The sequence below is a fragment of the Bombyx mandarina genome, chromosome 09, assembly GCF_030267445.1.
Source record: "Bombyx mandarina strain Sakado chromosome 09, ASM3026744v2".
NCBI classification, from domain to species: Eukaryota; Metazoa; Arthropoda; class Insecta; order Lepidoptera; family Bombycidae; genus Bombyx; species Bombyx mandarina.
In genome coordinates, this window is record NC_143216.1 from 10,260,025 (window position 1) to 10,284,262 (window position 24,238).

The 24,238-nt window shown below is 37.4% G+C and overlaps 1 protein-coding gene across 4 annotated transcripts in view; it reads right to left on the reverse strand.

The window, feature by feature from the left end:
• Positions 1 to 24,238, reverse strand: part of Moe (moesin) — a 62,440-nt gene that overhangs the window by 9,514 nt on the left and 28,688 nt on the right. For 2 of the 4 annotated variants that reach the window (XM_089729998.1, XM_089729997.1), the window contains one exon: positions 263 to 289. The exons of the other annotated variants lie outside the window; for them this stretch is intronic. In XM_089729998.1, coding sequence (XP_089586124.1) covers positions 263 to 289 — 27 coding nt within the window. The remainder of the gene's footprint in view (positions 1 to 262; positions 290 to 24,238) is intronic. 4 annotated transcript variants of the gene reach the window in all.

Consider the following 24,238-nt stretch of genomic DNA (forward strand, 5'->3'; position numbering starts at 1 on the left):
TTGAGAAATACCTGAAAAAATAAATATTTTAACGAATCTAGCTGTACGATTGAAATGATTTTAATAGACCTAGAAATATTTTTTTATTTGCCCATCGAATACGGTTATTGCCTATCATTTATGTACAAAGCAGTTATTGTCGCTTTGTCACGTTTGCCTTTCAAGCGTCGATATGTATATGTATGTTTATAAGCGTATGTATATGTATTATAGAACAATAACACTCCTTGGAGCACGAGGTATTGATGGAAGCATATCTCACCCAACTGGAGAATGGGAGTGACCCTGACTTCGTTGTGTGCCGATGTATCCAGGGTAAGCGTTAAAAAGGCAACAATTAATTACAATTCAGTTACAGCTGATTTAAAATTCCACTAACGTTGTATGAAATTTCAATATTCGTTTGAAAATATATATTTTTTATACTAAACAATACACGGGACTTATTATTAAGAGATAAAGTTAATACAATCCACATAAATTTTAACTAGAACAGAATCTAATCTTTAAAATATATTACCTATACTACTGTACATTTTATCTTTTTTTCTTTTTCTTAAAGTGTTTACCGGAGCCCATAGACATTACAACGGCAATGCCACCACCGACCTTGAGACATGAGGTCACAGCCTCAACTGTAATGTATGACGGCTGTCCCACCGTTGAATTCGGAATGCATATCTGCTTCGTAGCAGAAATAAACAAGATAAGAACGCGGCTGACCATTCTCCGTTAAACCCATTAGACGCCTTTTAGGACTACCAGAGGAGATAGAGAGGACTCTAGGCCGCACGGTTTTCTGAACCTACTGTAACTGTTTTTTGTAATCGTATTCTTAAAATACATGTACACGCTCCTTCTGGTGGTAGGACCTCTTGTGAGTCCGGGTAGGTACCACCACCCTGCCTATTTCTGCCGTGAAGCAGTAATGCGTTTCAGTTTGAAGGGTAGGGCAGCCGTTTTAACTATACTTGGAGTCCTTAGAGCTTATATCTCAAGGTGGGTGGCGCATTTACCTTATAGATGTATAGACAGCCCATAGGGGCTCCAGTAATCACTTAAACATCAGGTGGGTTGTGAGCTCGTCCACCCATCAAAAGTACGCGGCTTAGTTGCAATTCGTCGTCAACTGTTTTAACTGGCTGCTAGCCGTGAGCACTTCTGACCACAATAATATTTAAATGTAGGTGTAAAAGTTAAATATTTGACTCTAAAGTAACATTTCAAGAGCACGATACCTACCTAAATAAACAAAAAAATACTAATTAGCATAATATTAATAAATTCTAATTGGCATAGCCGAATATTCTAGCAAACATAGCTTGGCACCGGCGCACAACACACATGTTATCAAATGGTCCTCCAAGCCAGAACTTTCCGAATTAGTTTAGTGCAGAATAGACAGAAAATGACCTACATGCCAGTAGCAAACCTCGCAAACTTACAAATTTCTAAGGGTTTTATTTTCATTACGCGTTCTCATAATTTTTATATTCAAATGCTACTTCCTTCAAAACATGCTCGTCACAATAAAATTATAAATACGTACGAAAATGAAAAAGAATGTGTATTATTTACGTTACGTAGGTACGTGTATGCGAGAGTACCACAGTCACTGATAAGATAAGTAAATACGATAAAAAAATATATACGAAAGCGAACATCCGACGAACGTTTTGTATGTACTCGATGTTTGCAGAGTACTCTGACCGCGATGCCGAGGGCGGGGACATATTTAAAATTTAATAGTATTTTGACTATATATATTTAATAGTATTATTAGTATTTTTACTGGTGGTAGGACCTCTTGTGGGTTCGCGCGGGTAGGTACCACCACCCCGCCTATTTCTGCCGTGAAACAGTAATGTGTTTCGGTCTGAAGGGTAGGGCAGCCATTGTAACTATACTGAGATCTGAGAACTTATATCTCAAAGGTGGGTGGCGCATTTACGTTGTAGATGTCTATGGGTTCCAGTAACCACTTAACACCAGGTGGGCTGTGAGTTCGTCCACCCATTTAAGGAATAAATAAAAAAAAAGATTCAGAAGAACTGTCATTTTACACGGATCCATGTAGTTTTTTAAATTGTTTTTTCTTGTGTGTGTTCGAATATATTTAAATAGGTATTATCCTAAATATTTTCAAATTGATATCTGTAATATCACAGTACGAACTAATTACAATTTCACCTTGTGAATCCGATATGGAAATTTATTGTTTGCCATTGAAACACGACATCTGACAAGTGTTTAGCAACTACTTCAACGATAAAGAAAACTATAACATTTTGTTCTAAAAATAAAAACCCGAAAATTTTATAAATACCTTTAATTACCAGTTATTGTGGAGCTTATGAAATTAAGTCACACAACTTCACTATCATAGACATGTATTATCTTAGCTTACACTCAAAGACGTGAGCGATTGTAGACAAACGAATCTTTTCATTTATTATTTAAAGTTTTTTTGGCGGGAACGCGAGGAGTGACGTTGTGTGATTGGTTTTATTTTGTCTATTTAGTGTTTCTTCAGGTTTAAATGTGTAATAATGGTGGTTTATTAACTGTTTAATATATGTGAAAGTGCACAAATGTGGGAAAATGAAACAAAGCCGCGGGACGTAACTTCTCGGGATCCTCCAAATAGTCCACTGAAAAAATCTCAGTAAATGACCACCATTTTTCTGAGATTATAATTCATCCCATATCATCTCATGTCATTTCATTTAATTTTTTTTTAATTTAATTTTACTGGTGGTAGGACCTCTTGTGAGTCCGTGCGGGTGGGTACCACCACCCTGCCTATTTCTGCCGTAAAGCAGTAATGCGTTTCGGTTTGAAGGGTGGGGCAGCCGTTGTAACTATACTTGAGACCTTAGAACTTGTATCTCAAGGTGGGTGGCGCATTTACGTTGTGGATGTCTATGGGCTCCAGTAACCACTTAAGACCAGGTGGGCTGTGAGCTCGTCCACCCATCTAAGCTATAAAAAAGAAAAAGAAAAAAAAAATCATCCCAGTTGAATCATTTTTCATAAAAATAAGAATATAAATTAAAATAAGACATGACTTAAAGGTCTTAGTTACCATGTCATAAAATCCTTAAAAAAATGATGAAAAAATATTATTTAAAATACTAGTACAATCTATGCAAACACCGCGCTCAAATTCTAATTACTCCTAGTCCAAAATCTAGCTCATTCTACGACAAACTCTTAAGCCCTCAAGGTTACCAGATCGTCTCCTCTGTCGTAAGCTGCCTCTTCGTCGTCATCTTCAGGAGTGGATAGTTTCTTGACGGCGGTCGTAATGAACTTCGCCGTCTTTTCCACTAGTGATTCAGGCTTTTTTTGGATACAATTTATATTATTAGATTTAAATGGGTTTAAGTTTTGATTGAAATTTTTTATTACTCGTTCGAAAAATATGAGGTACATCGTTATCCTGCTGATTGTGAACTAAACGCAACTGATTAAGCACTGCTTCGATATCGGTAAGTATTATTATGTATTCCATCCTATCATAATTATTTTCAAAATTCTTGAATTACAGGTATAAAGTTTCAAAACAAACCCCATTCTGCATCGACTAATGTATAGAAAATAATCCACTACTCACACTATGTACTGACATTAATTTGAATGCCTTGAAAATTACAACTAGCAGATTCACTTGGGTGGTTACCGTTGATTGTGGCCAGTGTTGCCAACTCAGTGGAATTCCCACAAAATTTTAGTGGTTTTTTCTAGTGGCTTTCGTTGCTTCAGCCAGTGATAAGGTATGAAACTTAACCATTAGCACGATTTACATATTAATTCAGAAATCTCGAATTAATTGCTACAGAAACATGTGACTGGTTCAGCCGTTATTCGTCAAAGCAAGCTGCCTACATAGAACTATACAAACTTATGAATGACGATCATGATCCGTTAAAAATTAAACAATATTTTCAAACTAGATGGTTTTCTATAGAGTGCGCAGTTGCACGCATTTACGCACAATGTTTGGAGCTGAAAACTTCAATGTCGCCAAATTAAAAGAAAGATGTATAACACAGCAGAATTACTGCATGGAATGTATTCAGATGACGTCAATTATGCGTGACATTACATTTACGTATACAATTCTCACTGATTTTAACAGAGTTATTAAATTATTTCAACCAAAAGCAAATCATTCAAAATTATATAATGAATTGACAAATTTTATTGAGACACTTCTTGCCAAAATAATATTGCCTACCAGAAAGTAGATATTTTTGCTCAAAAACATTCAAGAATTTGTAGACAAGAAATGTTATTTGGGGTACAGATTTGAAACTCAATTGTTAACGATGAAAGAAAAATGACTTCTATCAAATGAAGAGAAAGAAATAATATTGACTGGTGGTAGGACCTCTTGTAGTCCGCGCGGGTAGGTACCACCACCCCGCCTATTTCTGCCGTGAAGCAGTAATGCGTTTCGGTTTGAAGGGTGGGGCAGCCGTTGTAACTATACTTGAGACCTTAGAACTTATATCTCAAGGTGGGTGGCGCATTTACGTTGTAGATGTCTATGGGCTCCAGTAACCACTTAACACCAGGTGGGCTGTGAGCTCGTCCACCCTTCTAAGCAATAAAAATAATAATAATAGGTGTATCCAGTTCAGTGTACATTTGATTCGTGAACTGAAAAACTGTATTTTAAGAAAAAGCAAAAAGATGTTAGGAAAGACGACGAGCAGTGGTATCCACACATTTGCTCAGTTAAAAAATACAAGTATTTTTTTTTACGAGGTACTAAATTTCAAAGTTGTGTCTGGCGAAATTATCGATATTTAGCCATATTTGCTATATCTTTATTAGTTTTACCGCATTCTAACGCTGACCTAGAGCGATTACATTATTTAGCATGATGAACGTTGTCAGGATAAAACACAGAAACTGAATGAACTTAGATTTGCTATTTCAATTCTCACTGTCCGTGTTGGTTTAAAGCGCGAAAGATAATGCTGCAATAGCTACATACTACCAAATCGCGTAGTACAAAAAATTGGAACCAAAGAAATTTATTCTGCAATAACAAATCGTAAATGAATCGGATTCTTCCGAAGATAATTGTCTTTAATTTGTTATTATTTTAATACTTCACCTATTATCTGTCTGGCAAAATATGTCAGTGTTTTTCTGGTGGTTCGAGGGTTCGCCAAATTTGTGGATTAGTTAAAATAAAGTTGACAACACTGGTTATGGCCAACGGCAAACCCGCAGACAAAGCCCAAAATGCTGCCTAACTACCGGAGATTTGCTTCAGAAGACGTTTCGTATGTAGAAGATTGTTTATTTTCATCGTAACATTCACCACTATTACAAGTCGAAAGACTCTGCTAAGCCTTCAGTTGCGTATGTAGCTGGACGCGATAACCAAGATTTTTCTTCCTATAGATTCACTGGTAGCCTAAGAGACTATTCCAGCTTCACGCAGACAGATAGGTGATTTCAACAGGGTGGGCTTAACTGTACTGCTTCGTAGAATCTCCCACCGGATCGGAATCGCGACCCACTGAGAATATCCGACGAGAAACTCAATGGGCTCACACCCAACATTTTCCAATTGCAACACCCAGAATTTTAATTGTAAGACAAGATCCGCTGTTTTTTCAAACGCACCCTATTTTCGGAATTCTCAGTAAGCGTTGTTATTCCGAGAGTCGATTTGGAAAGTTGTCAAAACAAACAGTTGAAACTAGTACGAACGATTGAGCATTAGTAATTGACTTTCGAGTACCTTTGATCGTCTACTCGCGCTGTTTTCAATCATTTCGAATACGTTATTGGAAGCGATTATAAACACTCTTTTTAGTCGTAGTTGTTAAGCGGCAACCTGGTAGGTCCACCTACAGTATGAAGTGAAGAAAAATAAATATTTCAATCCTTTGTCAGTAATATAATCAAGTCAATTGATGTTGATGTGAAGATTTGGAAATAATACTTTGGTTTTCTCAAAATATGTAGTACCACCCTACCACACGACAAGTATCCCTACTTATTTGATATGGGTGGGAACACCATTCTGCTTATTGCTGTTGGAAAACCCTCATGATTTCCAGTATAAAGGATATATCCTTTTGTCTTTTGTCTAGAATAGCACCAACCGATCTCTAACTGAGGTTGTCGTAAAAGGCGACTAATGGAATCATCGCAGAATAAGCCGCGGCGTTCTCTGCGTAATACATCAGCATACTGTGACCGCCACTATGCATTTACCAGTGGAAATGTTTTATAAGCTTGCAAGAGTAGTAACCACAATCCTGCCTTCTTATTTGAAAGGTGGGATAACCGCTATATTATATATATAATATTATACAATTGAAATTTCGACCTCGTCTCAAATTATCCAATGAACACTAGCCGAGCCGAGAGATCGTTCATCCATATATGCAGTAATATTTAAAATTCAAAATAAAGATCGCGTATAACGTTGACGACATCTTGAGACATCGCGAGTATGATTGGGCAAGCGTGTCGTGGGAGAGTCGAAAGTGCGGTCGTCGAACTCCCGATCTGCTAACAATCAGCTGTTCTTGCGCGAAACCAATTACCATATCATACACGGCGGGCGACGGCGTCAATAACCTGGTTTACAAGCTTTTGCTTCACTAGCTATTTTTGTTGGTATCATAAAACGCGCAAAATTATAATTTGCGTAATTACTGGTGGTAGGACCTCTTGTAGTCCGCGCGGGCAGGTACCACCACCCTGCCTATTATTGCCGTGAAGCAGTAATTCGTTTCGGTTTGAAGGGTGGGGCAGCCGTTGTAACTATACTGAGACCTTAGAACTTATATCTCAAGGTGGGTGGCGCATTTACGTTGTAGATGTCTATGGGCTCCAGTAACAACTGAACACCAGCTGTGAGCTCGTCCACCATTCTAAGCAATAAAAAAACAGGTCCTTCTTCAAACGAAATTTGAAATGAATCGTCAGCTGAAATTGTCGGTGTCCAATAATCGTCTCAAATCTGACTTTAATTCATAAAAGGCGAGCAAAATGTTTAAAGCACAACCGTCGCCGTCAAGAGTGCCCATTTAATGGAGTCGATAATAAGTTGCTACATTAAAACGATTCCTGTTTTATAGGATACATTTTATTCTAAGCAACAGCGAATACCATAAATAGGAAGGTTTTTTGCGAAAACCGCGCTGATGTTGTGAAATTTAAAAAAAATACAAGTTCTTTTTGATAAAAAGAGCTCAAAGGCCCTTAGTGTTTATGTTTCAATTTGAGACGAAAGGATGAAATTAAAACTTTTGTGTCGTATAAAAATTGTCCTACCCACCAAACCGAAATATATCCGTACCATTATTACCTAAGATTACAAATAGAACTTAAGGTAGTAATTAACGAGATCGGTAGGAAAGTAGGTGAAAGGACATTTGTAACTCTTATAGACAAAAATTCAACGATTGCTTCCTTGACATATCTATTTCGATAATCGGAAAAAAGTGTATTTTTGTAGAAATCGATCGGTCGCATCGTGACGTCAAGCGTACGTGACAACTCTTGATTCAAAGTGAAATCTGTTGAATTCCTATACGTACATAAGACTTGTCCGCGACAAATAAAACTACGTTAAGGGCTTTCCCTGACATTAATACTTTTGCCTGTTTTTTTTTAATAATGCTAAAGCAAATTAGCTAGCTAATTAGTGTTAGGCGGTCACTAGGGAACATCTTTTATTGCATAGGTCGTCGATGTGGCCCGTCTGTGTGTGTGCTTAGTGCGAATTTTGTAACATTCTCGAAAGCGTAAAGTTATCTCAAATTTGTATGCAGTTGGAACAGCGTGCCTAGCTGCAAACGTAAGCAAACGTTCCAGCTCCATACAAATTTAATTTAACTTTGAATCCGCGCGGGTAGGTACCACCACCCTGCCTATTTCTGCCGTGAAGCAGTAATGCGTTTCGGTTTGAAGGCTGGGGCAACCGTTGTAACTATACTTGAGACCTTAGAACTTATATATCAAGGTGGTTGGCGCATTTACGTTGTAGATGTCTATGGGCTCCAGTAACCACTTAACACCAGGCGGGTTGTGAGCTCGTCCACCCATCTAAGCAATAAAAAACTCAAACTCAAGCAAGCAAGCCTCGTTTGAAGAAGAACTTGTCATAGCGCTCAAGAAACATCAATCCAAGCCTGATTCCAAAGAGATCTCTGGAAACGTACTGTGGATGAACACAGTGGTTCTGGGTAATATGCATGAACTCTGCTCCGGCGACTGGCAGTGCGCTGATAAAATCCTTAAAACACGAGGTTTAATTATGAACTGTGAATATAACTACTGATCCGTCTTCGCGGCAGAAGTGGCCAGGTTGGTAGTAACTACCAGTGAGCCCTACTAATAGTTGCATCATAAATGATATCCTATTCTGGCCAAAGATCAATCTGATTATAATAACATGTCATGACATAAACATAACTTTTTTCAGTATTGCGGATTGTGCAAATAAATGAAAAAAGTACAGAAAAAGCAGTGTAGCTAAAGTGACAACTGAATTACTGACAATAATTGGAGAAACTACAAAAAGTAATATAAAGTATATATATAGGAGATTTTTTTTCTTGAAAGTATAATCATCTACTTTAGATACCACTATTAATAATCCATGTTAATCCTCAGCAGAGCATACGGACCACCCGATTGAAATTATTCATCATCAATCATTACGTTTAAGTCTTGGCCGTTCTACTGCTACCTATAAACTATCAATGTTATCCAAATTGTCGTTGGTTATAGAAACCTAACCGATTGAAATCCGACCAAGGTATTCGCTTAGAACCTGTTTAGTATGCGTCAGACCTAAATCAAGTTTACTACAAAGCCGGAGGATATCCGAGCCACATTCTGTTGGCAGTTGGGTAGACGCAAGGTCGTTTTGTGACTAGTGGGTGCAAATGTAGCACATAGCAGATTTTACGGCACGACTATTATTAGCTTCGTGCTTAAACGCAATGCTAATAAGTTAAATTAATACTTAAGAGGCTCATTATAATCTTGGCATAGAGATTAAAGCTGTCAAACTGTTCAAAGTGAAACAGTTTTAATTGCTTTGCCATAACATACTTTTAAGGAACGATTACCAGACTTTTGCAAAAGCCGAAATCGCGCGCGATTTTAGTCTGCAACGCGCTATCGTAATATAGTTTGAACACCACTAGATTACGACGCACTTTCACCGGCGCGGCACTCCTTAGCGCACACATGTTTGACGGCATCAATGATTGCTACACGTGTATGTGTGATGTGCTTGTGAACGAAGTCCGTGGAACTGGTTTTAATGGACCGACAAGTTCGACAGTGGTCAGTCTATGCTATTCTGAAGAAAACCGCACGATTACTTTTGCCACCGAAAAAAAAACTGCAGGATTGTAATTTATTTCTTAATGCCAACAGGACAGGACTTACCATACACAAACTTTGTTCCGACCGTTTTTTTTCAAGTCATGATATGAGCATTAATTTATTGAATGACTAGCTGACCCGGCAAACTTCGTAGTGCCTCAATCGATAAATAAGAGATCTAAGCTTTTGTATAAAATATATTTAACACAAACAAAAGGAATCCGTCCAACGGGGGACGCATCAAAGGAAAAACATTTTTTTTATTTAATTCCGAGCGTTTTCATATTTATCTATCCTTTTAAGCCTTCCCTGGACTTCCAAGAATAATTCAAGACTAAAATTAGCCAAATCGGTCCAGCCGTTCTCGAGTTTTAGCGAGACTAACGAACAGCAATTCATTTTTATATATAGAGACTGCGAACGGATTTGATTGTATAAGCAGTTTGATATAAGTTGTATGCGATTACATAAATTCGTTGTTGAAACTAAATGCAGTTCGCATGACAGCTGGCAGTTTAGACATTAATTCAAAAATCAATTTCTACGATACGACTATGAGTAATTCTAATAAACGACGAGTATACAAACTTTCTGAAACGATACTGCTGTTAATCTTGCCAAGTCATGTGATAGGTTTTTTACATATCAATTTGTTCAGCTCAGACATTTATTATAGCGAAATATAATGGCAGAATCGATAGCGATTTTGCTGATGATAAACTGCATTTGGTGAGCCCATAATTAGTGTTATTCACTAGTACGGGCTCACACAGGCTTCCGACCTTATTCAAGAAGGCACATAGGAGAAAATAAGGTGAGAATTATATGACTAGTACAGTGGATGATGGGGTAAATAGTCGCTCAACACAAAGCCTTCTCGAACCTTCCTATTTAGAGACGCGACTTCACATAAATGTTTTCAACGTTCGAAGGCAGATAACCTTACAACCCGACTGATGATGGTGTCCGTCGGTAATGGACATCACACACACCAGGGGCACTGTCAAGCCACTATCTACTACGAAAATTTTTAACTCTTGTTATTATGTGGTATGCAGATGTCACTACTTCGTAACACTTGTACATTAGTTACACCTGTTGGAGTCAAGGGCAGTCGGTTTATTGTCAGCGCTACGATGGCTCGACTGTGACCTCTCCGCACAATGATCGCATCTGGTATTCGGCGTGGGAACGAGGTCACGCGGGTGGCCGGTCGCGCTTCGATGCCGGCCGGTTCGTGTTTGATCATCAACCTGTCATCCGAGAGATGATCTATAGTTAATCACTAACAAATCACCATTGCCTAATATCGAAAGTATGGTTGTAACAATCCAGGTAATGTTATCTGAGCATACAATTTATGCCAACAAGTCACCAACGACCCTGCCGTATTTTGATTTCACGAAAAATGATATAATATTTCAACACGTACCCATTATCTAGCTAAGGACGCTTTGATGGTACAGTAAAACTCAACCTTTCAAAGCACCAAAAGATCTGCACTTCCAAAAATCCACAACAATGTAGATTTCAAAATCTTCAAAAACTTTATCACTATGTTTCTGATGCTCTGAGGACCAGATTACTCGAGATAAATTTAGAGTAAATATCTCATAGGTATGACACAAGACTAGTGTAACGTCATGTGCAATATTTTTTATCAGCGCCTTAGGCGGACAAATACTCTGAGAGATGCTCGGTATTCTGCAGACTTTAGAGCGACCCGAAAGAACTTTTTAATCAATAGATAAGGCGTATGACCATTGACTAAATACCAAATTAGGAAAGCCCCGTTTATCTAAATCGGCTTATTTGAGGAACTTAAGCGCATTGTAACATTTTCAATTAAGAAATAAATGAAAATACCATATAACTTGTAAATGATTCTCTACAGAAATAGGTATTACCGTGATAACAAACTGTATTCACTCTTAGGGCAATCTGTCACGAGCGCTCGCGATTAGGTTAGGTAGGAAAATGAAGAAGATACTACCAGCAAATGGAAAGTGGTTACAGAGGGTGGGAGGATATTTATTTGATTTCAACATAATATTTATCGATTATAAACAACCCAATATTAAAAACAATGATAGGCACACATAATTTCACAGATATTAATAATATTAAAATCTTCACATTCACATAGATTTGTGAGTATGTGCGTCAGTTCGGAGATTGCTTCCGAAGCCATCATATAAATAAACTGCCGACCAACGTTCATGTTTTTAGGAGTCATATCATTTCTACAAATTCAATATGACGGGTTTTCGATTTCTGCGGTCTGGTTCTTGATTATCTTACGTTAAATATTAACACAAATGGAAGGCTTGGAGTCAGGACGGTTCTTTCTTTCACATCATTAGCTGATGACAAAAACGCACATTCCTAGAGCGTTAGCGAGATCGCGTGTCGCGAGTGCAAGAAAAACGACATGTGAACAACAGAGATGAATGTTTGTTTTGAAATCATAGTTTTAAATTGATGATATCGCGTACACATAATATGATTTACTGTACTCATTATTACGATATTATTACATTGGCTATTGTTAAAATAGTCTAGTAAACTTGGTAACGAGCTTCTCAGATATTTTGAATTAACTTAGTGGATCGATTTTCAGAAAGGAAATCCATTTTATTGCCAAGATCACAATGCCACTTATTCCTAGATAAATAAGTTGATTCTTTATAGATTTGCTATTTGAACTTATATGAGTGTTGAATAATATTTAAGTGCGGATCCTATTGCTCATCAAGTTAATGAATTAATATACAATGCGGCGAAACAAATTCGGCGAAATAGCGTTACACATGATTCACTCAATAAACGCGAAACAGATGTTAACGGTTGGGTCCAATTTATAAACTAATTATTTTTACTAGTCTTTTATGTGTAGATTTTTGTTTCATTTTCTTAATTAACACTTCTATAACATAATGCGCGAGCTTTGGGCAGCTGCCTCGCTCTCATTATTGACAATATTTAGGGCAGAATTTTAAGTTTTTTTTTCGGTACCTAACCGCTGGTAGCCTAAGGGACTATTCCAGCTACGCTCGGAGAGGCGGTTACTTAAGTACATTACAATATTAAGACCAAAATTTCTTCCATAAAAGCAGGGCATAATTAATGGTGGAAGAAAAACATTGTAGTATCCAGTATTACTTTAATTATGTATTTTTTTTTTAATTTTCACAAGTATTTGAAGATAATAATATACAGTTTGGCATTGCCTTGGCCTTGCCCTTGATACTGCTGATGTCCATGATGCTGACTACTGTCAGTTGGGCCTGCAGTCTGCCTACAATAACAACAAAAAACACGCGAGCGTATATCGGCGTTTTTCCTAATAGTATTTTACTATCTAACTGAAAGCATATAATTGAATATTTACAGAATATAATTGAATAATTACAGTCTGCATAAACAAACTTACAGACAAGTCTATGATCTAATCTGGTTCTGCTGTATACGCAGAACCCATACGTGCCGTGCCCATAGGTTTCGAAACCTCCTACGCTCTTTCCATTGAAACCGCCATTCCACAAGTGTGAAGCGCGACACACCTCACACAATAGACGATTTACTTTAATAACACATAATCTTGTTGTACAAGACAGTTTCGTTTGGGAAAAGTACATTCAAAAACCCGTGATGACCATAATTTTGTTTGTAACAAGCGAAAACTATTTAAAATTGCTGTTTTAATAGCCTTTAATGAGGCAAGGGAAAGCGCATAACGAAGTTTTGTATAGAGATTCAAACTTTTTTTAGCGATTTACAACTTACTGCACATGGAATCAAAAATATTCCTTATTTTACTTCGGCAAGAAAACACCGGAAAAGATGAACATTACACAATATTTTAGTTATTTTTTTATTTTTTTTTTATTGCCGTATATACGGCCGAGCATACGGCCCACCTGATGGTGAGTGGTTACCGTCGCCCATGGACTTCAGCAATGCCAGGGGCAGAGCAAAGCCGTTGCCTACCGTTTAATACTCTCCACAAGCCTCGTTTGAGGTCCATGTCATAGCGCTCGGGAAACACCGTGGAGGGGAGCTCATTCCATAGCCGGATGGTACATGGCAAAAAAGATATCTGGAAACGCACTGTGGATAAACGTAGTGGCTCCAGGTAGTATGGAGTATCATTAAAATTTAATTTATCACCTTGAAAGTATGCTCCTCCAGAAATGATACACTTGCGCCAACGAATAATCAGTAACAACGCGTTTCGTGAATGTTGGATCTTCAAATGCAATTTAAATTGGGCGCCAAAAAGGGAATAAATAGTGTGCCAATCTAACAACAGCAAAAAAATGGGTTTTAGAACCATAAGCAAAGCATCTATTCTCGATCCTATTTTTTTTTTGACTAAATGTATATTTTAGATATTGATCCGCTAAAAATATGGAGATTCTAAAAGATTGTAAGGAATAAAAAAGAAAAATGTTTGAACAAAATGTGTTTATAATCTTATTTTATGAAGCTAATCTTACTATAAACAATATAAACAACATGATAAAAAAAACACTTAAACCATCGGTCCTTGAACAGAAACATTCGTTCAGAGAAAGGTCGTCATTTGCTAAATTTTTTGGTCGAGAATTTTGGACACGTTGAAAATGGAGCCGCAAAGACATTTTAAGCATCGCAAATTATACCCGGAAAATATATGAATAGACGATGTATGTATTTAAGTGAGCGATTTTTGCGCATGCGCATCATTAAAAAGCATTTTCATTTAGTTAAAATACAAATATTGTGGAAACAAATGATAATAATAAGCACACAAGTAATACATCAGTCATTGAACTGATTTCAAAGTGCGGTGTGATTTTTTTGTGCAGTCATGATCTCATCCACACGTGGGATAAATATGAGCGATGAATTATGGTAGTTCTAAATGTTAAATTATTATAAACAAACCACATTTGGGAACTGTAACCTCACTATCTTAAAATAGAACTGATATATGAACTGAAGTCCTTACAGAGAGATGTCTTTTTTTTATATTTTTTTTATTGCTTAGATTCTTAGATGGATGGACGAGCTCACAGCCCACCTGGTGTTAAGTGGTTACTGGATCCCATAGACATCTACTACGTAAATGCGCCACCCACCTCGAGATATAAGTTCTAAGATCTCAGTATAGTTACAACGGCTACCTCACCCTTCGAACCGAAACGCATTACTGCTTCACGGCGGAAATAAGCGGGGTGGTGGTACCTACCCGTGCGGACTCCCAAGAGGACCTACCACCAGTGATTACGCAAATTATAATTTTGCAGGTTTGATTTTTATTACACGATGTTATTCCTTCACCGTGGAAGTCAATCGTGAACATTTGTTGAGTACGTATTTCATTAGAAAAATTGGTACCCGCCTGCGGGATTCGAACACCGGTGCATCGCTACATACGAATGCACTGGACGTCTTATCTTTTAGGCCACAACGACTTAGATTCGATTTGACGGTGAACAATTGGGTATGCCGGTTGGACTGGAGTGTTTGGGGTTGCGGGGGAGCAACAGTGAACCCGTAGCATAATAAAAGGGAAAAGCGCTCGGTGCAGCGGTGTATTAGTTTCTAGTGATGCAATTATGCCAAAAATCAAATATGACAACTAGAATATTTCTGTTCTGAAGGTCCCTTCAGCACTATGACACGTTTTAGATTAGGAGATAACATCCATAAGCCATTTTTCATTAAGCGAACAAAACTGGGAAAAGGCTACATTCAACTACTGTGGACATCGATTGCGATTTGTACTGTGTCATGATGATAAAATATTAATGAACCCGACAAACAATGACTCAATCTTGTGACGTTTTGGACATGAGATCATATCGCCTGAGTAATGTTAGAAAAATTTGTTAGCATACATTTTCTTAATGTAACAAGATTAAAACGAGCAATAAGTGTAAACGGCTATTAAGGATTCAACAGTTTAAGGACGTTAAAAACTAGAGAATAAACTTATTTAGACTACAGAAAAACCTTTAGCAAGGTATTGGGAAAAGATGATTGACATTTTTGCATTTAATCACGTTCCAATGAGCTTTCGTGCCACTAAAGAATTTCATAGTGCGGTTAATTCATCCAAAAATCAAATCAATGTCGTAATCCGTTTTAGAAAGAAAATACCACGGTCGCAACTTAGTATTTACCTTTAGAATGTTAATAACTGGAATTTGTTATTTCATCATATGAATGAATATTGGGCAAGACCCGTGCGCGTTGACTCTGTTTGGCAAGTCTTTCTTTATCTCATGTTTCACCTGTTGCAAGTCTTAGGATGACATACTATGCCAATTGAAACATCGATTTTGACTTAGGATGTAGTAAGGACTTTGTTGCATTATCTGTAGGCTCCGATAACGAGTAGTATAATACTAGGTACGGATTTAAGCCGTGAAATCGTGTGTCCGGTCTGTCGTTGGATTGTTGGAAAATCACCATTACTGTCCACGCGTTGCGTGTTGTATCTTTTACTTTCATTTACGCACACACACAAACAATGTTCTAGATATTAATTAAAACGACCGGAGCGCACCAATGTATGGCGTCCGTGAACCGATGGGTAAAACAACCGGTGTATTTGTATCCAGAAATGTGTTCAAAACTTACGAAGTACAGATTTCATTGGTCAAGGTCGTTGGCGACATTCACGGTTTTAGATCAAACTCGAAGGTGATAGAAAAGGGTGGTCACGATCCTCAGCAGTGAGGAATACGACGCAAGGAGGAGGAGATCAAACTCTTAGTACCGGATAGCTTATAAATATGTATGTAAGTTACTATATATGTAAATAGAAACATACTTTTTACTGGTGGTGGGACGTATTGAGAGTCCACGCGGGTAGGCACCATCACCCTGCCTATTTCTGCCGTCAAGCAGTATTGCATTTCGGTTCGAAGGGTGGGACAGCCGTTGTACTGTAAAAACTGCGAGCTTAGCACTCATATCTCACGGTGGGTGGCGGAATTTACGTTGTAGATGTCTCCGGATGATAGCTCCGGTAACAAATTAAAACCAGTTGCAATAAAATAAAATAAAAATACAAATATAGTTTCACAACGTTTCTATTGATCTGTTATCGGTCACATTCCACGATGAACAATGACATAGTACAATACGAAGCATCGTGTGTTTTGACGTTACAAGCTAACAGCGCTGGGCTAGTGTCGTGTAGCCAGAAGTCGTTAAACATTTAATTCAATTAGCACGACCGCGTTACGTAAGCATTACGTTATGAAATATTAGCGTCTGTGTCGTTGTGCGTTTAGTTTTCGAAATGTATTATTATGTTTTCCTAGTATTGGTAAAACGAGCCAGGATTGAACGATTTACTGGTGGTAGGACCTCTTGTGAGTCCGCGCGGGTGGGTACCACCACCCCGCTTATTTCTGCCGTGAAGCAGTATGCGTTTCGGTTTGAAGGGTGGGGCAGCCGTTGTGACTATACTGAGATCTTAGAACTTATATCTCGAGGTGTGTGGCGCATTTTTTTTATTTTTTTTATTGCCTTTGTAGGCAGACGGTCACACGGCCTACCTGATGGTGAGTGGTTACCGTCGCCCATGGACTTCAGCAATGCCAGGGGCAGAGCCAAGCCGCTGCCTACCGCTTAATACTCTCCATAAGCCTCGTTTGAAGAAGGACATGTCATAGCGCTCGGGAAACACCGTGGAGGGGAGCTCATTCCATAGCCGGATGGTACGTGGCAAAAAAGATCTCTAGAAACGCACTGTGGATGACCGCAGTGGCTCCAGGTAGTATGGATATGAAATCCGAACAAAAACAGTTTCACTGTAAAAAACTGCGCCACGTCCACGTTCATAAAACTCATCTCAATACATTTGCACTTTACAAAAAAATAAGACTCATTTCAATAACTTTAATTCTCTACAAAAAGATGTGAAATACAAAAAAATACCAAGAAACCGTCATAATGTTGAAAAAATTAATAAAAATTTATTGAAAATTTAATAATGAAAACAAAATTTTTTTTATCGCCCTTGGCGCGCGTCATTGAGTACCTCAAATTTTTTCGGAAGAATTTCAACCCGAGAAAAAAACCATTTTGCTTTAATATACAGTGAAAGCTGTAAAAAGTTACCCAGGATGTCTTTTTCGCTCTTGTTAGCGTTTTATGAGAAATTGAGACAGAACTACGGTAATTTTCAGCAGCTTTCACTATATATGGGCTATTATATGCCAAATCGACCACTTTTGCGTTCGACCCCTTTAGATTACGCGCGCCAAGTACGATAAAAAAAATTTTGTTTTCATTATTAAATTTTCAACAAATTTTTATTAATTTTTTCAACATTATAACGGTTTCTTGGTATTTTTTTGTATTTCACATCTTTTTGTAGAGAATTAAAGTTATTGAAATGATTCTTATTTTTTGTAAAGTGCAAATGTATTGAGATGAGTTTTATGAACGTGGACTTGGCGCAGTTTTTTACAGTGAAACTGTTTTTGTTCGGATTTCATATCTTTTTGTTAAGTATTATTTTTTGCTCATTTATTACTTAACAAAAATAGACAATAGAATAAAAATAAATTATAAATAGTCACTCAGCTTAAAAGCTAATGAAACGCTCAATTAATTAGTGTTATAATAATCAACATCAACTTTTACAAATTTAAACCAAATTAAATTCATCCCAGTTGATTAATATCTCAAATTAATCATCTTCATTTAATTTCACTCCATAATATCATTTTTCATAAAAATATGAATATAAATTAAAATAAGACATGACTTAAAGGTCTCAGTTACCAGGTCACAAAATCCATTAAAAATGTAGGAATAATTCCAGCGCACCCTGGCGGCCGTAGATTACCATGTATTCTCGAATTATTTATAGTCTGTGGCATGTCACTTTTAACATAAAAAAAAGTCAGGATCGAAATTTTTGAGCGAGCTATAGTTTGTAGTGATAAAATTAATAATTTCAAGTAGATTAATTGTTGTAATTGATATAACTAGTTAAAATCAGTAAAATAAAGTTGTGAGTGATTGATGTAATGTACAATTTAGGAACCAGAAGTACCGTAGAATTGAATAAAATTTCGCAACCTCAAAAAACCGTTCTGCTTACAGTAAACACAGTCGGTAGTCTGGCGCTCCGTTTACAACGGGATTTTTGAACGGAACTTGGCGCCAGATTCTACCGAATCTGTGGATGAACTCTACTCCGGTGGCGGGCGGTGCGATGGTAAAAACGAGATGCTGGTATCATCTCGAACAATTCCTCAGAGCACTCCCCATGGAACATACGGTACAAAATACAGAGGGAACCGAAGTCCCTCCGCAGACCCAGAGGCTCCAAACGATCCGAGAGAATGGGATTATCGACAATCCGAACGTTGTATTACAAACCCATAGACATCTACAACATTTACGTTGTAGATGTCTATGGGTTTCAGTAACCACTTAACACCAGGTGGCTGTGAGCTCGTCCACACGTCGTAAGCAATTTAAAAAAAATAAAAAAATAAAATGTAGACCAAAAAGCTTTTTGAACATAAATCGATACCGATAGTGAAGAGTTTTGTCAAATCATCACCAATAATTATAGAACAAGCTTCAACAGGTGTAAATTAACATTTGAGGGCCATAGTTAAAGCTATTTCTAAGAGTCCCAAACTAGATGAGTTGGGTATAAACCGTTCAAAAGATGCAATCCTATCATTTCAGCTTTACCTAATAGATCGGCTCGAGAATGTTACATTATCGTGTCATCGTCAGAAATATAGCTTCTTGCAAAATTTTAAACCGATGTCACAATTAGAAGCGGATCATCCTTGAATTAAGTTGAAGATTCCTTTGCATTCATGCATAAAGAACTACATATCTATTTTTTTTGTCGTTGATTTTAGGTATCATTGCTAAAAGCCGTTGAGTTTTCGATACAAAAAAAAGAGTCAATTGTTAATGATTTTATCGAACTCAGAAGTTGACTTACTTTTATTGTAAAGTTACATTCTATAGGCAGATCTAGAACCCGCTATCTATACCTGCCGTATCTGTCGACGCGTTATTCGAGAAATTTCCATTTATTTTAATTAACACAATTTCCGTTTACGACTATCACTTACTAATTTATAGGTGAATCAACAATCATTTAATGTGTTTATTTCAAACGCAGTAATAATGAGAAACACACACTAAACCGGCATTTATATTACAATTTCCAGGACCAATTCGAAGCCATTCGGTAGTAAACATGAGATCTTATTTCTATGCTAGAAATATCTTATTTAAAAATAAAAATGGAGTCTTTGTTTGTAATAATAAAATAACTAATTTTTACTAAATGCGTAAGTATGTATGCACAGCACATATACCAAAAAAACATTTTTTTTAAATTTTGTCTGTCTGTTTGTTCCGGCTAATATCTGGAATGGCTGAACCGATTTTGACGGGACTTTCACTGATAGGTGGCTGATGATATAAGGAGTAACTTAGTCTACTTTTATTAGACTAGCTTCGCCCCGCGGCGGCACCCGCGTTACGAAAATAACCGCGGGTAACATCGCGGGACTCAGCTAGTTTATTACTAAAAAAAAAAACTTTAACAATCTCAATGTGCTTATTAATTGACCAGTTAACATCAACACATGTCTATTTTAGTGGTACCATACTCATGTGTTGTCATCACGAGGAAATCGTGTACAAAACTCATTTAACTTGAAAAGCAACACTAAGAGAATTCTACGAATTGAGTATTACTTACATTACCAGGATAATGGAAGTCAGTTAAGTACTCATGTGCTTTGAAGGAATGACGTCATAATACCACATGTCCCTTAATTTAAAATGATTACTAATGATGACAATGATGTTGGCACCCAAAATTAACGCAACAATAGCGTCACTCGAGCAATTTATTTCTTTAATAAGATAACATACTTGCTGATTATCTATAACATGACTAAGAGGGTAAACGTAATATCGGCGAGCCTATTTTTTATTGCTAGACAGACGAGTCTACAGCTCACCCGACGGTTAGTCTTCGTCGATCACGGATATTAGGAAGGGTACACACATAAAGATACATTTATTTTATCTCAGTGTATGTGATCTCAAAAACTATGCAAAAAATAAATAAACTGAATAAAATAATCCCTATTAGTCGTTGCTTTAAATAATAAATAAGTTTTCAACGCTCTTTATATCCTTAAAAATTTCTACTGTCCTATTTATTTACTTTCTTTCGACGAAGCAAAATCGACCTAAAATTCTTGGTTACTGATACGTATGCATAGACTACACAGCACGAATATTTGTGAAATACGTCGAGTCTTAACTTACTAGCATTGTTATAATGTTACATAGGTATTTAGTCAGAAATCGCGGCATGTCGCTATGCAATGACAATCGTGGAAGCGAGGTCGTGTTCATATCTACTCACACGTAGAAGCGTTACGTAAGTCATACGCACACACGTAAGCGCACAAGACATGTACAATAATCCGTGGTCGGGTCGCGTCGAAAACCCTTATGGAATACCGACATGCCGTGCAAACCAATCGAATGTCAATTCTTTTTAACTTTCCTAATTACATAATCAATTATGCCGTGACGTGACGGTTATTCCAAATCGATGTGGACTTTAGTCTTTTTTTATTTTTTATTGCTTAGGTGTGTGGACGAGCTCACAGCCCACCTGGTGTTAAGTGGTTACTGGAGCCCATAGACATCTACAACGTAAATGCGCCACCCAACTTGAGATATAAGTTCTAAGGGTCTCAGTATAGTTACAACAGCTGCCCCACCCTTCAAACCGAAACGCATTACTGCTTCACAGCAGAAACGGGCAGGGTGGTGGTACCTATCCGCGCGGACTTACAAGAGGTCCTACCACCAGTAATTACGCAAATTATAATTTTGCGGATTTGATTTTTATTACACGATGTTATTCCTTCACCGTGGAAGTCAATCGTGAACATTTGCTGAGTACGTATTTCATTAGAAAAATCTCTTGCTATTCTAACGATTCTTGCCGAAAAGCGGTCATGAGTGATTCTTGATAGATATTATACCTACCCTCCAAAATACAAGAATATATTATATCATCCTCACTTCGCCTGTAGCTATCACTGTCATACAGCGACTGCTAATACAGCTAACATGAAAACGCGTTAAACGCCTTACAATAACTAAATTAGACTTCTACCGGTTTATCGTCTATTATCTAATCTATGGGCTGTGTTAATAGCTAGCGTAACATTTTTAATGAGGATAATATAACGAAACCGCGTTTTTAAATGATGAAGTAGTTCAGGGACGGGACAAATTCGTGTTTAGGTTATTTAACGTCTATGGCACTAGGTGGTGAACGGATTGTACATACCTTCCACCTTGCCTCCTGGTAAGGTTCCTACCCATTCAGGTCCCTTATAACACCCTCTGTTATGAATAAAAAAGGATTTGATTTTTTTTTGCCTAGGTGGGTGGATGAGCTCATGGCCCACCTGGTGGTTTAACTAACCACTACGGTAGATGTCTATGTCTATCCCATAGACGTAGATGAGCCATTCGTAGCAAGCGAAGGGTTCGGCGACGAAGAAGTTGTTCAGATGTTTTATGACTGCGCGCAAACTCGAGAAATTTTAAAAGGCATTCTAAAGTTTCATTACCATAGTTCCATTGTTCATCATGAAACCAAATAGACGTAAACACAAAAGTGTATTGTTATCAGAAATACACACACTTGTCAAGTTTAATTAAATCACAGAAAATAGAAGAGAATGAAAATTTGAATTGAAAGTCTTCATTACAATAATATCATAATATAATGATCACTAAAGAGAACCAATCTTACAATTATTTCATACGTTAACGAGGCTTGTAAGGGCTGTATCTAAAATCAAGATCTTTATTAATAACAATGTCAAAAACTTTATATTTATAGCAGTCGACTTAAACGTACATCTATACTAATATTATAAAGAGGAAAGATTTGTTTGTTTGTTTGTTTCGAATAGGCTCCGAAACTACTGGACCGATTTGAAAAATTATTTTTCCATTAGAAGCCGACATTGTCCCTGATGAACATAGGCTACCTTTTTTTTTTTGTTTTTGTTTCATGTGTGTTTTAATGTTTCCGAAGCGAAGCGAGGGCGGGTCGCTAGTTCTAAATATTTTAATCGTGAAATTTAATTTTACAGATTTACAGTCTACAACTTTGGTTAGCTCCTGGGATAAGGTTATAAAGGTTTACAAAGCAATATATTGCGTGATTATACGCTTAGCTTATTAGTGTCGTTTTTCGCTTACTGTGCGATATTATCGGCCAGTGTGAATGATGTTTACACCTTGTTACATGACGTCTAAACAGCAATAGTATTTTATAACGGTTTTCTCACCCTTCAAAACACTGCATTTAACTGCTTCTTGGCAGAGGTGAGCGGGGCGAGGCATTTATTTTAGTAAACAATAAAATAAAAAATTTAATAATTATATTAACCCCTAAACTGCCCGGAGCACAAACCTTTGACATGAAGGTAAGATGACTTCGAATCCGTAACGCGATAACATTTTAATGATTGACGTTTAAAAATAAAACATTTGTAAACTAATTCATTAATACATCCTGTAAATGTGATAACGTGCGACCCCGATAACGGTTTTAACGTTTTTCGCCAATTTTAGTTACGAAGTTTTTTGCGGGTATTTTGAATATCTCCCGTGTTATAACCGCCTGACGACGGGTGCGAACGAAGAGCTCAACTACAAAGTTACAATTGTTTATTACAAGATATATAAAAAAAAATTATTAATTAATTAAATCTCAAAAAAAAAAATTATTGAATTAAAAGAATACTCTAGTGATGACTACTCGCAGAGAGTGGATTCGCGGCACAGGGAAGCGGGCACGACATAACACCCGTATCTTCATATTAATTGCTAAAAATCACCCCTTCGTATGACGTTGCAACCTAACTTGGCCACAAGCACGTGGCGCACAGGGAAAAACACTCCTAATTATATAAAAAATAAAATAATCATTAAAATTGTGATGAAGTATGCTGCGACTACAGCAGTGATTGAACTATTCTGATGACAAATGACAATAGACAGGCTACTACGAGCATTCGCTATGGTGTATGCCACTGCATAATCTAAGACATAAGATCTAAGTATTAGCTATTATAGTATGAAGGCTGTACAAATCGGTTTTTCTTTATTGATTAGATGAGTGGACGAGCTCGCGTCCACCTGGCGTTATCTGGTTACCGGAGCCCATAGACAACTACAGCGTAAATGCCGCCACTCACCTCAACAAAAGAGTTCTAAAGGTCTCCGTTGTAACCGTACAACGGCTGCCCCGCCTTTCAAACTGAAACGCATTAAAGCTTCTCGGCAGAAATAGGCAGGGCGTTGGTGTCTACCCGTGCGGACTGACAAAACGCCCTACCAGCAGTAAAACACGTATTAACTTGCAGCATTTCCAACCGCCTCCAAGATATGATACGACAATAGTAAAATGAAGAGTTTAGCTGGACGTTTCGTCGATCTTGACCAAAATAATACATTACCATCAGCCGAGAAAGCACGTAATGTATTTAAAAAATAATTAATCACATTATTTTCGTGCCGCACGCGATTCGTTTGTGAATGGATTTAATTGAATTCATTTTATTTACGGGCAACTGACAATACTCACGATACTATTAATTAATACATAGTTATAATTAATGAGACGTCCCGATACGTCGATACGAATACGTCCCGATTTGCGCGGGACAGTCCCGCTTTCAGGCATTCTGTCCCGCTGTCTCCAGTGAGGCTGACATAGTTCCGCGTTTGCAAACAAACCAAACGATAAACTTATTTTTCA